Genomic DNA, 16,387 nt, shown 5'->3' with positions numbered 1-16,387 from the left:
CTCTGTCTCTCTCTGTCTCTGTCTGTAAGGTATCTCAAAAAGTTGTGGACGGATCCGGATGAAATTTTGTGGACAGGTTCAGTGTGTGACAAGGACGAACTGATTACATTTTGGTGAGGATCCAAATCCGACGACTAGAATTTGTTAAGTGATTGTTCACCATTGAGAGATCGGGCCAAAAATGATATATAGCACGATATCTCAAAGTTTGGATGGATTCGGATGAAACTTGGTGAACATGTTGGATATGTGACCATGACAAATTGATTCAATTTTGGTGAAGATCCGTATCCCGATCCGATATTTTTTTTGTTGTTGTTAAGTGATTCATCGCCATTGAGTGATTGGGCTAAACGAACATATAGCACGATATCTCAAAAATGTAATGGGCCCGATATGTTCTCATGGATCAGGCATTACGTGGCGGAGGTATGCGCTCCACCGAGTGCCCTTCTTTCACCAAAGGTGATGGAGGTTTTAATTTTCACTCCTTTCTGTTTGTTTGTTTGTTTGTTTGTTACTTGGAAAATCGAAGATTTTTCAAGTATATTGGTCAGTCGATTTTGTTATTCTGTCTATCTGTTTGTCTGCTGTATCGCCTACAGGTCATAATTTTAAACCAATCTTCACGAAAGTTCACCACATGGTAGAGTTTTGTCATACGGAAGAAGCCTATTGTTTTTGAAGTCAAGTGGTCAACATAAGCGAAAGGTCAACAACTAAGGTGGTGTTTCTAAAATCCTCAATTTTCATCTAATTGACATGAAATTTGAAGAGGATTTATATTTCATGTCGATGAATTAAACTGGCCAATTATTTTTGAGGTCAAAATAGGCCCAAGGTCAACAACTAAGGTGAGATTTCTAAATTCCTCAATTTCCATCCAATTGACTTGAAATTTGAAAAGGATTCATATTTCAGTTCACTGAATTCAACCAGCCAATTATTTTTGAGGTCAACATAGGCCCAAGATCAACAACTAAGGTGTGGTACAGGGTATGTCAATAAAAGGTTAACCACTTCAAAACTTTATGAACCAAAACATTGAGTAAAAAATAATAGAATTAACTTGGAAATTGAAAACCAAATCGTGGAGAAATGAAACTCATTATATGCGTTGATGTGTTTATAGTTGAGGTGTTCGATGTGAGCACCCCAAGCACACAACTTGCATTCACATGAATTGCGAAGTTTTCAATGATGTTTCTGCAAGTTTTAATGGTTACTGTCCTCGTACAAGCTTCAACTGCTGCCTTCATATCTGGTTCAGATCTCAGGTGTTCCTTGTGGACGTTTTCCTTACAAGCTCCCCAGAGGGAACAATCAGCAGATTGAGGTCGGGGCCGTGTGGAGACCATTCATTTTCCATACGCAAACTGAGAATCGTCCAAATTTTTGATGCAGAAAGGCAATTGTTTCATTGGCCGTATGCGGGGTAGCACCGTCTTGCATGAACCACTGTCGCCGGAGGCTGCAGCGCTCATCGATTGCTTCAAGTCTCCGTAAAATACGTTGACAATCAACCAGTATCGTTCCTGATTGATGGTAACCGTTCTTCCGTTTTTATCTTCAAACCAAAACGGCCCAAACACACCTCTGTAGCTGAAAGCCACAAAAGCGGTGACTTTCCGACCCTGAAGCAACTTCTCTTCAACCTCATCTGGGCGTTGACTTCCCCAGAAAATGTTGTGTGAATTGACAGCACCGTTGACGTGAAAGTGTGCCTCGTCACTTCACCACACATCGCGAATCCAGTTTGGGTTTGCCTCCATCTTCTGCTGCAGCATCTCACACATAACGACTCGTGCTGCTTTATCCCCATCAGTCAATTTATGGGCTGTTGTGATGTGGTAAGGAAAGAGGTTTAAATCTTGTTTCATTGTTCTTCTGATACTGCCGGAAGTGAGACCCAGTTCAGCCGATCTTTGTCGATGCAATTTCTTCAGACTTTGCATGACTGACTCACAAACTCGTTCCATGTTTCCTTCACACCGTACACTTCTTGTGCGACCGGACTTTCCCTTGTTCATGTTGAGAATCGTCCCTTCACTTTTGAACTTTTTCACAAGTTTCCAAATGACTGGCTTGCTTGGCTTGTTTCTGGTATGCACTCCGTATTCAGTATCGAGACGGAAGCAGAAGATTTGGTTTCAAAATACCACTTGACAACGTTTACTCTTTGCTCTGTAGAAAACGTCATTGTTTTTTTCCATAGAATACTTTGGTTATGTTTGAATGAACTTCTCCAAAGATCATTGATCACTCCTGCAAAACAAATTTTTTTTTAAGGTAATGACTTAAAGGACAAAGGTCATTTGAAGTGGTTAACCTTTTAATTGACACACCATGTATTTCTAAAGTCCTCAATTTTCATCCGATCCACTTGAAATTCGAAGCGGAGTTGCATATTTGGTCATTGAATTCAACCACCAATTAATTTTGAGGTCAACTTTGCTTTATGGATTTTGCAAGTATCATGCTCTGCTCCACGTCGTCGTCTTGTTTGTTTGTTTCTGTGCAGGATATCTCAAAAAGTTGTCGACGGATTCGGATGAAATTTTGTGGACAGGTTGGGTGTGTGACGAGGACGAACTGATTGGATTTTGGTGAAGATCCGGATCCGGAACCGGATAATTTTTTTTACATGATTCTTCACCATTGAGAGATGGGGCGAAACTGATGTATAGCACGATATCTCAAAAAGTTGTGGATTGATTCGGATGAAACGTGGTGGACAGGTTGGGTGTGTGACGAGGACTAATTGATTTGATTTTTTTTGTGAAGATCCGGATATGGATACGAGAGTTATCTAATTTCTTGGTTTTTCTTCACCATTGAGAAATTGGGCCCGATGTGTTCTCGTGGATCAGGCATTACGTGGCTGAGGTGTGCGCTCTACCGAGTGCCCTTCTCGTTCATTATGGTTTGGAACACTGGCACGGTTCCACCGTTAGGAATGTTCCACCTTTTTAAATGCTCAATGTCAAAGAAGGAAGCGGCACGTACCATTTTGTCTTTGGTATTACTCAGCCGTGGTTTGAATCACCAACCTCCCAGACTCTAACCATTATGCTGAGCCTTAGGGGTTTTTGTTTTTTTCAGTTCATCATGTCCACCAGGAATGTTTACTCGAACTTGTTTCATTTAATCGTGCCTGCTCAACAATAAAAATGAAATTGCGTCCAACCAAATTCTTGCTGTCAAATGATCTCTCGGTCATGTGAAAGTGGCGACATTCCCTTTCCCTACCTTCTTGTGCCCTCCCCTCTTCCCCTACCCTTCTACTCCCCTCCTCTCTCTCCCCCCATTGATAAATTCTTATTACTTTTTCTGTTTTTTTTGTTTTTTTTCTTCCTTTTTCTTTTTTTAAAGCTGCACTAAGTTTAGCTTGAATTGTATGCAATTATGGAACTTAAATTGGCCTTTCTGCTGCACAGGAGCTGGAATGTCTACAGGAACACATGGATGAACTCTGGGATCCTTGCAAGCAGCTGGTGTCAAATTTTACCATGCTTGAGGGTCAGGTGGGTGAGTCGACGACATGTTGCAGTGCTGGGGTTGCTACTGTCAGGGTTTATTCTGATACTCTTGCACTTTAACCACCTTCTCACTTTCCTGGTCATTCTGTCTGCAGGACATCGAGATTGAGGTGCTGCTCATGCGGGCCTGTGATGCTGTTGTCCAAACCTATTGTCATGTAAGCTGGCATTGTTTTTTTTTTTTTTAATTCTTAAATTTTTTTTGTTTGTTTTTTTTCAGCATTGTAGGCTATCAAATGTTAAGTTGTTTTATGGTCTTGGTTTTGAAACTTACAAATTGTTCATCTTTAAAAGCTTGAAAGAGAAAAATTCCAAAGATTGAAGGAATAGAAACTGGGGGGGGGGGGGGAGGAATCATAAAAGCGAGGCATAAACAGATGCGGCAACAGATCCAAGGAGCCTGCAGCAGATCTGAGATGGATGACGGTTGCGGTAGTTTTGACACAACTTGCCGGATTCAAACCAGGCAACCAGAATGGTCTGGCGATTGTATAAATACCTTTCCAAGTTTGAGTTGAGATGCATTTTATATTCTTACATGCTTGCTTTGTTCCACGAACTTTACTTCAAGTATCAGTATATGCCTCATTTATTATCCTACATGCTTCAATTACTCCAAAGTCAATCCAATTGCTTTCTTCTAAAACTGAAAATGTTTTGCATTTCCATTGTATCGTATTGTCTTGTCTTGGATGGCTTTGTCCTTGAATTTATCACTATCAATTTATTTCCCCTTTGTGCGAGTGTCCCTGCCTCATTGAGTTTGAGATTCCAAATGTGCAACGAGCAAATGGTCGTCGCGAAAGACGTCGGCACCCCTGTGAACCATCACGTCAGTCAGTCAAACCATCTCCACATTCTTCTTGTCACGAAATGATCTAGCTGGTTCTTGGTTATTCCATCCGGTGATGTCCATGTGTGGAAAGTGTCCCTCCGACACAAAGCCAATTCATTTCTCGAATCGCATAATCTTTTCCCGTTATCATTTTGTAGACCCATCCCACGTTTTCCCATGCAGCATTCATACTCTATATTGTCAACTCCCAATTTTATATTAAAAACTGTGAAGTATACGTGGTACGTCCTCCACAGGTGTCACGTCTCATAGAAAGAGTCTTTGCATCCTTCCCTGGAATAATTTGCTGGCACATAACATCGGACAATTGTAAATTTGGAATGTTTTGAACAGAACCTTGCTTTTATGATCGGCTTAGATCCAAAGCCGCATTACCGTGCAGATTGAGATTCTTGAAAGGAGTGAGTGTCGAGCTAATCGGCGTCCACGTGGGCGATCTTATGAGGCCAGGCGAACCATGACCACGTGACGTGAGATTCTGGAAGCATGGGACACGCTACCAATTTACCATTAACAGGATTTACTGAACCACCAGATGAAACATTCAGCCACCCGGAGACCATGTCAGGTTTGTAAATTGTATCGATTCTATTACAGGGTCGGGAATGTACATGAAGCAAACGATAACAAAATGGATCATATTTCTATGAAACGAACCCCAAGTTACCCATCACCCACATCCATGCCCACAAACGGATCAAGTGCTGGACTGCAGATACTTGATCAACCTATGCTCTCGGCCTTCGTTTCTGTAACACGATAGACCGAGGGAATTCACAAGACAAAATATGATCTTGGGCCAAACCCGGTAAAATTTATCTTCAGGATCAGTTTCCCATATCTACTACCCCTGATGCCAACTCGACCAGGGAATTCTTCCACAGAAATCTTTCTCTCACTCTCACTCTCTTGCATAGATTCAATTATCCTCCCCTTCTTCACATCCATATACAGTGAATCCTTTGGTGAGGCAGTTGCTTTGAAAGAACTTGCCTTCTCTTCCCGGAAGGCAAATCCGACAATGCAATCGCACTCTTAGGAGGGTCACAAAATGTCTGTCCAACCTCAAGAATGAAGTTTCAAACTTGTCTCCCCCCTCTTAAACATCGTGGTGCTTTGACAAGTCTATCTGGAGTATGCTCCCCTTCCATCCCTTCCCTCTCTTTAAATGGCACAACAGCTGACTCAGCTCGTGAGAAGGCCGAATGCCTCAATTCTGCGTTTGCTTCCAAATATTGTTCCCCAACCTCTCACTCTTTCCACGTACCCAGCTGCTCCTTTACTCTATTTTTTTGCACGTGAGCAGGTAAAGTTTTTGGCAACCCTTGACTGATTCTGCAACTGCACCAGACAGCATCAGCTCGCGTGTCTTAAAAACTGTTCTGCTCTTGCACATCCTCTCTGCCATTTTCACCCCATCATCTGCGGTAGGTCGTCATTCCAGCTGCTTGGAAATCCGCCAACATCACTGCATTACATAAAAAGGTGCTGAAACAGATTCCCTTGACGACAGACCGATCAGCTTGCTTCCAATCATCAGTTAGGTCATGTAATCCATCATCCCAGTTGATATAAAATCCTTTCTTTTCTCCAACAGCCGAATCTCAGTTGCCCAATTGGTTTTAGACCAGGTCACTCCATCATGGACATGCTTCTACTCACCCAACAATGAATGGAGGTCCCCATTGTCAGACGTGAGATCAGGTTCGTCTCTCTGGACATATGTTGTGCTTTTGATGCAGTCTAGCATCCTGCTTTTCTCTCGAAACTCTTTGCCTATGGCATCCAAGGCCAACTCCACACATGTCTTACTGACTTCCTCAACTCTTGTAGCCAATATGTGGCACTCAACAGAATCCTTTCATCTCCTCTCCCTGTCAAGGCTAGAGTGCCTCAAGGCAGTGTTCTGGGTCCAGTCCAATTCCTGATCTTCATAAACCTTCTCTCTGACTGACTGGAAAACCCCGTTCATCCTTTTGCTGATGATTCTACCCTCTGCTGTGACAGCCCTCATCCTTCAGACAGGCAGGCTGCAGCCTGTTCCCTCTCTTCAGGCCTCGACAAATTCACAAGCTGGTCAAACACTTGTAATATCCTTCAATCCTGAGAAATGTCACTTTCTACCTCACTTTTTTCCTCCTTGGAGACTTTCTTACCAATCATCTTGAGGAAGTTCAGTTAAACTCCTGGGTCTTACAATCGGCCATGATCTTTTTCTCGGCAAACCGTATTTTAAAGTTGGCCTCCAAACCCAGCCGCTCACTGGGAATTCTCCAAGGTCCTAGTCCTTTCTTGACACACCTGAGCTCCTATCCACTTACAAGGTCTTCATCTGCAGCTTGATGGAGTACTGCTCTCTCCTCTGGGCTGGCACCCCTGCCTCACATCTTGCTCAGCTTGACGCCATGGAAACCAAGGCCTTAACGATTATTGGAACCTCCCACCATGAAGCTGTTTCCATGATACAATCACTTTCCCATCGCAGACAGTTCAGTGGTCTGTCTTGTATGTTTCCTTTCTGATCTTGCACTCTCTGTGTTTCCACTCCCCCCCCCACCCACCCAGTTTCTGCAGAGTGCATGTGATCTATCAGCAACGCCCTTCTGATGAAACCCCCAAAATCCAAAATCGCTGCTCACCTCCACTCATTTGTTCCTCTTATTTATTTATTTTTTTCTTCCTGCATGTGGAATCAACTTCCACGTGCTCTTCAATGTCATTCTTCCCTCCAGATCTTCAAGACAGCTATTTACCACCATCTCAGGTCATCCCTCATCCAGAAGTATGGTCGTTTCTACCCCCCCCCCCCCTGTCTGCTGTTGCTTTTGCTCTGTTGCATCCTGATCTGTTCAATGTATTTCCAAGAGCATTGACCTTGCATTGTAAAACAAAAGAAAGTATCAAACGGTTCACACAAATTAATTGGCAGTTTAACGAGCAGTCCAAATTTCACCAAAGAAAGGAGCTGTTGGTGAATGTGGGAACTGAAGAGGTGTAACTCTTCTGTGTATTGCAAGCAAGGTGCTCTGTAAGTTATTCCTCGATAGTGCAGCAGTCTCTCGAGGATCTTTTCATCAGCTGTGCAATGCTCACAGAAATGATTAAATGCAGCTGAAGCTCTTCATAACCCCCCCACCCCCGCCCCTTCACCCCCTCCTTCTCCTCTCTCCACCCAAATGAGCTTCAAGGTATTCTCTGAGAGTACTACCCAGAAAACCCAACTCGTGTCATTTAGGCCTCATGAAGAACAGCCATGAAATGATCCCTACCATCTATAATGTATTTATAACATTCCAAGCAATGTAATGCATTGTTGTCTTTTACAGGATGTAAGCGACACCCAAAGTGGAACTGGTGAGCTCATGCAATGTCTCATTAAGAACAAGCATCAACATGAGATGAATGAGAAATGCGCAGTTGGAGTGATGCATTTCCAACTGGTAAGGCTGTGCTTGTGCACACCACCTTCTGTTTTCTCATCAACAGTCATGCATTGAGGCCTACAGTGATGTTTCTGCTTTGGCAGTTATCACCCTCGCCAACGGAGAGGGTATTGCATTTGGGTCTGTTTGTTTGGCCGCACAGAACGTTCGTGTTTTTCTGCGCAACCGCTTGTCGGTTTGAGACAATTTTCACCATTGGTGCGACTACTCATGTATAATGTTTTAATGATAATATAATTATGACATGATTGGTCACATGGTGTGCCAGCCATATTGGAAAAGTGGAAAAAAACTTTGGACCTCTCTATCTCTGAAACAGCGCCAAGGAGAAAAATTGAAACTTGGTACATGGCAAGTACTCCTCATGGGGAATGAGTGATTTTTTTTATGCCTCTGCACTAAGGGTGCTGGAGGCATTATTTTTCCAGGTTGTCCGTCCGTCCGGATTTTCGTTTACGCTATAACTCAAGAAGCAAATTGTAGAATTTCATCAAACTTGGTAAAAAGGTAAAGTAAGACAGGGCAATTAACTGTTTAGATTTTGGGCCAGATATGATAAAGATCGAGGGTCAAATATGTCAATACTCAAGTGTTTGTGCGGGAGAGCGGAGGCATACCCGTCGACTGCGTGTAGTCAAATTGCTGTAGTTTTTCATGACATCATAGGTGCCTTCGTTATGACGTCATAATTGCACACGCAGAGCACCACATCTCAAAAAAAAAAAGTGGAACTGGTGAGCTCATGCAATATGAACACTTTTGAGTGTCATCTCAGAATAAAATCGTCCACAGAAAAAAAAATTGATAATGTCATCGGTCACGTGATTTGGCAGCCATATTGTTTTTTTAGTTAAAAAAAAAACTTCAAAAATCTTCTGAAATGGCTGAACAGATCGAGACGAAACTTTACACGTATGACCGCCTGTCCATGAGGAAAAAAAGGTTCACGCATACGATATCACAGGTCACATGGTTTGGCAGCCGTATTGGATTTACCCTAAAACATATAAAAATACACCACTCAAAAGAAGTCCTGGTGAAGGTTTGCTATCTCTGATTGCTCTTTTTCTTGTTCAATCCTCTTTGGTAAGCCGTTGTGGCTCACTTCATCAGCATGTGGATGAACGGGCATAATTGACGATCCACCAATCGGGACGGGTTTTGCAGGTGGTTTTGTCGATAAATGAAATGGCTAAAAAGAGTCAAGTGGATCATAAATAGACCGTTTTACCTGGAGTTCCACATCGTTTGGATGTGTCGGCATCATGTGGGACCTACCAAACTCAGAGCCAGTGGTGTGCAGCAGCAGTACTGTAAATAAGTCGATAGGAGTGAAGCACCTCCTTGTTGGTTCACGAAAAAAATAAGTGACCACTATATTTGTTATTGTCTTTGTCTGTCTGTCTGTCCTGAGCATAGCTCCGTGGGTTTTGATCCGATCCTGACAAAATTTTGGTGGGAGGTTTATATCATGATTTAGTTGTGTTTTCCTGAGAATGGGCATGGTGCGCCCATTATGGGCAGAGCCACGCCCAAAAAACGTGTTTTTAGGGGGTAGCCGATTTCAATTTGCATCTTCTCCTAGGGGGTTTGTCGAATCTGGCGGGTTTCGGTATTTGGTTAGCCCCATGGAGCTCTTTGTTTTTTTTTTTTTTTCATTTTCGTCCCAAGGTCAAGGTCGCAAGGTCACGAACTTAGAAAATTGTGAATTTTGACGTAAAAAAATTTCTTCTCCGAGGGGTTTGTCGAATCCGGCAGGGGTTTCGGTAGTTGGTTAGCCCAATGGCACCTGCATAGCCCCACAGAGCTCCATTTTTCATTTTCGTGTCAAGGTCACGAACTTAAATTTCGAATTTTGACAATCATACGACCGCCCAAACTTTGAGAGCTGGGATGACAATATTTTTTTTTAAGCATAATCTTGAGGTCATTCCCCACCTCAAGTCTTGAAACCATTTTGCTCTATCTCGAACACCTTGCCCGTGGCGCCCCCTTCAAGTTTGTTTTTACGCTGATTTCATCAAAATATGGATAATCTGAGGAGTGCGAAGTGCCATATAGCCTATATGACGTTATATTGTTCCTGGAATGTTCCAGAGGAAGTTTTGCACCAAAGGTCATAATCCTTGACCTTTGACTTTTAAAGTTCACAAAGGTCAAATTTTCAAAGTTGTGGGAATCAAACCGGGTTTTCGACCTTCTTCGACGAACTAACTCCAATAAGCTATAGCACGTATCCTGTTTCCTTATTTTAATGTCCACAACATTGTTTTGTGACCTTTAAAGGTTATGCAAAGGTCAAATTTTGAAAGTTGTTGAACGAAACCGGGTTTTCGACATTTTGCAGCTAATAACCTGTCACCCATACCAGATCATGTTGATCATTTTTATAACTTGGTCAAACATTATCACATTGTCTCATCCTTGACTTCTGAAACAATCTACATCGTCAAATACCGCTCGTGAATCATCGTCGTCTTCAGACTTGTTGATATTAAAATCGTTACCCAATTGATTCTCACACATAATAGAGAGTGAAACAAAGAACTCTATTTTAACTCGCTTGTTTTCTGCACCTGATATTTGGTACAAAGGAGTTTTTCTTCACCAAACCACAGGAATAGAAATCCAATCGTGTGTTACATTTGATTGGGCATTGCATTTGAGAGCCATCGAGGTCTTTACATCTCTGAATAACTCAGAGCATTGTTGCACATCGTATACAGTCATGATGATGACGACTTTTTATTTATTTTTACAAGGTTTAACTCTCGTGCAGGAGATTCAACACAAATTACATGCACATGAAGACTCACATGTACATGAGACAACAGCGCACTTGGAGGAAATGACTTTGCAAATCCTTTACAAGCCTCCTTCCTAGTGTGTGTGTGTGTGTGTGTGTGTGTGTGTGTGTGTGTGTGTGTGTGTGTGTGTGTGTGTGTGTGTGTGTGTGTGTGTGTGTGTGTGTGTGTGTGTGTGTGTGTGTGTGTGTGTGTGTGTGTGTGTGTGTCTGCTGCTCCTTCAGTTCTGGCCCGATTACATCCAGAATTGCTTTGTAGGATCAGAATGACCCCAATTAATGTATCGGGGTTTTTTTTTCCTGCGGTCTTGGGGGTGGTGGAGGAGAGGGGACACAAATTCTTTATGTAAATGTGTATCGTGTAGCGCCGCTTCCAGGTGGAAGAGGTTATTGCAAGTCCCCACCCTTTACAGTACAGTATTCCTGTCCCCATGTTTTCACTTGCAGTGAGGTGTTTTGAATTATGCATTGAGAAATTTTGAATTTCATATTTGAATAAGGATAACATAACCCCCCTGGCCGCTCCCGGAGGGAGCAGGTCCTTTTAGCACTTTTACTGCCTCATAAATGTGTTTTTGAGGCCCTCAAACGAAATTCTCTGTGTTCACACGCTGGGACAAATGTATGACGGGGGTGAAGCACGCAGGGCATTCATTCAGCCTGTGAAAGGGCTGAATCGTTCCCTTTTTAAGTAACTGCCTTGAATGGGATCAAAAGTATAAATCCTGGAAACTTTGTGGCGTCTTATCTGGTTATAAACCAATTATTTAAATTTAAGAGCATTAGTTCACAATACTCACCTTCAGTGAGGCTGTGTGATGTCTGAGCTTTGTGTGTGCGTGTATTTGTGTTAATCATTTTCAATATGATACCAGTATAAAAATCAAAATACGTCTTGTGAATCCAACTTTAAATGTAAAAAAAAAAAATACTAATAATAATTTCTGCAATGATGTATTCCAGATTGGTGTTTTGTGAAAAACAACTGTTGGACATTCCCTTTGAGGTTTTGTGCTTCATCATATAAACATGCTTGAACCAAAAGATATTTGTATAAGCACTGACATCTTTCCTTTCTGTTTCAGATCCAAATGAAGGATTTTCGCTTTTCTTTCAAGTTCAAGACGGCATGTAAAGAAGATGTTTTGAAACTCTGCCCAAACATCCGCAAGAAGTAAGTTTTTCTTTTAAAAAAAATAAAATAAAAAAACCTAATTCCATCATATTGTGCTTTTTCTTTCAATCTTTCATTCATTCATTCATTTATTCATTTCGGTTTTACTTTGGAAAACTCGCAGAAAGGCCTGTCGCTGACGGGCAACCCTGCTGTATTTTCACACCATTCAGCCTTGAACTCGTGCTGTTAGGATGATGATGACCAAATGGTGTCTTGTTTCCAATTCACCTCCCTCATTATCTGGAATATGTATGACCTTTTTTCATTCAATGGCGGGGGATTCTCCATCTCTGATGGTATATTTTTTTTTTTATTCTTCTTTCTTTCTCCACGTCATGACTGGTGTGCTATATCCCTCACCACTTCAGCCTAAGAATTCTTCCACAGAAACCTGTTGTCTTATGTACCGATTCATCCCACTTCGTCTTAATTATCTCACCCATCTGCCTGCTCTTTGTACTCCTGAATCCTGTGGTGAGGCAGTTGCTTTAAAACAACTTCCATTCTCCTCCTGAAAGGCGAATCAGACCAAAGGCAACCTCAGATCATTCCACAAAGCCTGCAACAAGTGTGTCTCCTCTCAGGAGAGCCACAAAACAACATCTGTCCATTCTCAAGAATGAGCTTCCAAACTTGTCTCTCCCTTCTAAAATCTGGTGGTGCCTTGTTAAGTCCGTCTCTCGTGTATGCTTCCCTTTCAGAGGGTAAAATAGCAACAGGTGGGCTCGAGTTAATGACTGAACGGACACGAAAATTGTATGTGTATATATGTATATATGTATATATATATATATATGTGTATATGTATGTATATATATATATATATATATATATATATATATATATATATATATATATATATATATATATATATATATATATATATACACATATGCGATACACAGACAAGGATGCTTGCCCAGTAACCTGCAAATAAGAGGGATGGGTTTGCTTGGGGATATAAAGGACTCGCTTGAAACTCTGCAGGGAAGAGTGCGTTTGAATCTGGAAGGCAGTTCCACAGATGGGAGTAAAGAAAATATGAGTTGAACTATGTCGTGAACCTGAATTTTAGGAGTTTAACCAGGAGGGAGTTCCTGGAAAAACACGTGCGTCATGTCGGAGCTGCCAAAGATTGAGATTGCAGATTGAGCTCTTTCAGGTCAATCTACAAAAATTAAAGGCAGGCGGTTAAAGAAAGAAACTGGAAGGGCACTCGCCAGAGCACATACCTCCCCCACGTAATGCCTGATCCACGAGAACATATCGGGCCCAATCAATACATTTTTTGAAATATCATGTTATATATATATATATATATATATATATATATATATATATATATATATATATATATATATATATATATATATATATATATATATATATATATATATATATATATATATATATATATATATATATATATATATATATATATGTATCATTTTTGGCCCTATCTCTCAATGAAGAATCACTTTAAAAATTAAATGATTCTCGTATCTGGATTTGGATCTTCACCAAAATTGAATCAATTTGTCGTGGTCACACACCCAAACTGTCCACCAAGCTTCATCTGAAAACTTCCACAACTTTTTGAGATATGCTATATATTAGTTTTGCCTGATCTCTCAATGGTGAAGAATCACTTTAGATTTTGGTGAAGATCCAGATCCGGATCTGATACTTTTTTAATTAGTTCATCCTTGTCACACATTGTCAATATAGAGACAATGTGTCTGCCAACCGAACCTGCCCACCAAATTTCATCATCCATAACTTTTTGAGATCCTGCAGACAGATAGACAGACACAGTGAGGGCTGAAAACATAGCCTCCTTCACCTTCGGTGCTGGAGTTAACAAGAAAAAAAGCAATCGGACATTGCAGACCCTCACCAGGACTTTTGTGTGGCCTTTGTGTACTGGTGTGTGATGTAATTGGAGACATAATTAGAACTGCCACTTTATAACTGCTGGCAGTGATGACCGGGTACCAAGATGTCCCGCTTTGATCAGACACTTGACCATGACCCATGACATTATTATTCAATGGAATTTAGAATGCGATTAAAATAAAGTCGATTCAAATCAAATGGAAGACTAAATTGGTACAGTCCTGCATTGGAATAGTCAGAAGGAACCCAAACAAGCAAAACTCAAAGATGAAGTCATCAGGAAGAACTAGGATAGGGTTTGCATTTCAGCTTCTGCTACTCTACACCCAAAATGTTACTCATCTAGGCACAGCCAAGTGAGCCTCATTAGAAAAAATAATAATAAATCAAAAAACCAAAAAGAACCCTAATTAAATCATTCTGGCTGCCAGACAATGCGTCTGATGAAGTTGAAGTTTAAAACATTAATTCCCCATCACTACTAGATTATAATTTTGAAGTTTCACATCGATTGATTCAGCAGTTCTAGAGAAAACATTTAATATTTTTCTGCATTCCAATATGGATGCCAAACCATGTGACCCATCAATTATTCCCTCAACTTACACCCATAGCTTGGGGAGCATGTGTGTGAAGTTTTCCCTCTATGTCCAGCCATTCTGGAGAAAAGATTTTTTATAGATTTTAGGTTAAATCCAATATGGCTACCAAACCATGTGACCTATGATGTCATATGTGTGAACCTTTTGTTCCTCATGGATAGGCAGTCATACGTGTAAAGTTTTGCCTCAATCTGTTCAGCCACTCCAGAGAAGATTTTTGAAGGTTTTTTTTTTTTTTTTAATTATTTTTTAAAATATGGCTACTGAATCACGTGATTGACATCAAAAAAAAAATTCTGTGGACTATTTTATCCCAAGATGACCCTCAATTTTCATACCGATCAGATGTAGTGTTCTCCACATGCAATTATGACGTCATAACGAAGGCATCTATGACTTGGTCAAAAATCATTCCCTATGAGGAGTACTGGCCGTGCGCCAAGTTTAATTTTTTTTCCTTGGTGTGGTTTCAGAGATGGAGGTCCAAATTATTTATTTATTTTTAGTTTTTCCAACATGGCTGCCACACCACGTGACCTACGACGTCATAATTATCCTTAAAACTTTCCACATGAGTTGTCACTCCATCTCGGTGAAAAACACCCACGTGATGATCTGAAAAAAAAATTGGAGTAGTTGGTGAAAATTTCGTCTCGATCCGACAAACGGTTGTGGAGAAAAACACAAAAGTTCTGTGTAGACAAAACTTACAAACAAACAAATGAGCAAACAGACTCAAATGCAATACCCTCTCCATTGGTGAGGGTAAAAACGGTCTTCTGCCATCTGCAATATGAGAACATAGCATCAGCCTCATTATGGGAGAATCCATTGATGTTGAACTTTCGAGTCTACAGAATTAAGAAGAAGAGACTGATGTGATGTTGGGGTTCTGACCCATAGAGGAGCGTAGTACTGTATTGAACTAAGCAACTAGGCCTTGTAGCTTGTGTTGCGCAGATTTTTCGTGGAATGACTTGGAAGTGGCCTGTGTCTTCCTTTATCGAGCAACTTTGATTTTATGGATATAGATATGTCTATACATATAATGTGTGTGTATAGTCAGTCTGGGTGATGTTATGGCTGATTGTGAGATGGAGTTGTTCTCGAGACTGCACCTGTTCTTGTGGCTAACTATATAAATAGATTGGTGTGTTAATTTAATCATCCCTCCGAGGTGATACCATGAGATTTTTTGGGGGGGGATTGTAGGACGTGTTCCATTTAGTAGACCAGCGTCAAATCTATACCAGAACAGCAGATAGTGATTTAGCTGCTTTATGCCCGTCAGTGTGATGGGATAGTGTACGGTACAATGTGGAGTTTATAAAGAGGAAGAGGGTTGTACACAATATTGTAGACGTTTTGTGGATGAAAGAAATATATATGTATATACTGTGTCGAAGATGCTGCCTTTCGGTCACTCCAGCCTCAATTGTAAGTGAGACATCGTGCCAAAAAAACAATATATAGCCCATCTCAAAACGTTATGGACAGATTTTGACGAAACTTGGTGGACAGGTTGGGTGTGTGACGAAGACAACTTGATTCGACTTTCATGAAGATGTCGATCCAGATTCAATGATTTTTAAAGTGATTCTTCACCATTAAGACGTGGCGCCAAAAACCATATGTGGCACAATATTTCAAAACGTTGTGTACGGATTACAACAAAACTTGGTGGGTAAGTTGGGAAGGTGACAAGCCTATTAGATTTTGGTTAAGGTACGGATGTAGTTATGGCTTATCATTGGGATACAAAACGTAAACTGTTCAGCCTGGCGGAGGTATGCGCTCGACCTGTTGCCGTTCAAATTATAATATATCATTGTCCTGTCACTGACCAGCCTGAACACCCACATGATTATCCAGCTCTCAAAACAAATATACAAAAGAAAATACTTCGAATATAGCATAAGGTAGTATGATTAAAATCAGGGTTTAGGATTTGATGCAAATCACACCAGCGAAAATTGCTTGTCGGTAATAGCACTGCAACAGGTGCCATTGTTTTGTTGTTTGTTTGTTTTGTATTTACTCTAATGGACACCTCATCCCATTGCATCTTGCT

General features: G+C 41.0%; 1 protein-coding gene across 1 annotated transcript in view; it reads left to right on the top strand.

Moving 5' to 3' along the window:
* Positions 1-16,387, top strand: part of GLG1 (golgi glycoprotein 1) — a 73,924-nt gene that overhangs the window by 14,293 nt on the left and 43,244 nt on the right. The window contains exons 13-16 of the mRNA XM_085893316.1: positions 3,438-3,524; positions 3,635-3,697; positions 7,722-7,835; positions 11,727-11,815. Coding sequence (XP_085749442.1) covers positions 3,438-3,524; positions 3,635-3,697; positions 7,722-7,835; positions 11,727-11,815 — 353 coding nt within the window. The remainder of the gene's footprint in view (positions 1-3,437; positions 3,525-3,634; positions 3,698-7,721; positions 7,836-11,726; positions 11,816-16,387) is intronic.

The sequence above is a fragment of the Eptatretus burgeri genome, chromosome 8, assembly GCF_056783735.1.
Source record: "Eptatretus burgeri isolate ZD-2024b chromosome 8, Ebu_testis_v1, whole genome shotgun sequence".
In the NCBI taxonomy this organism is placed as follows: domain Eukaryota; kingdom Metazoa; phylum Chordata; class Myxini; order Myxiniformes; family Myxinidae; genus Eptatretus; species Eptatretus burgeri.
This window is presented reverse-complemented; position numbering and strand designations above follow the sequence as displayed.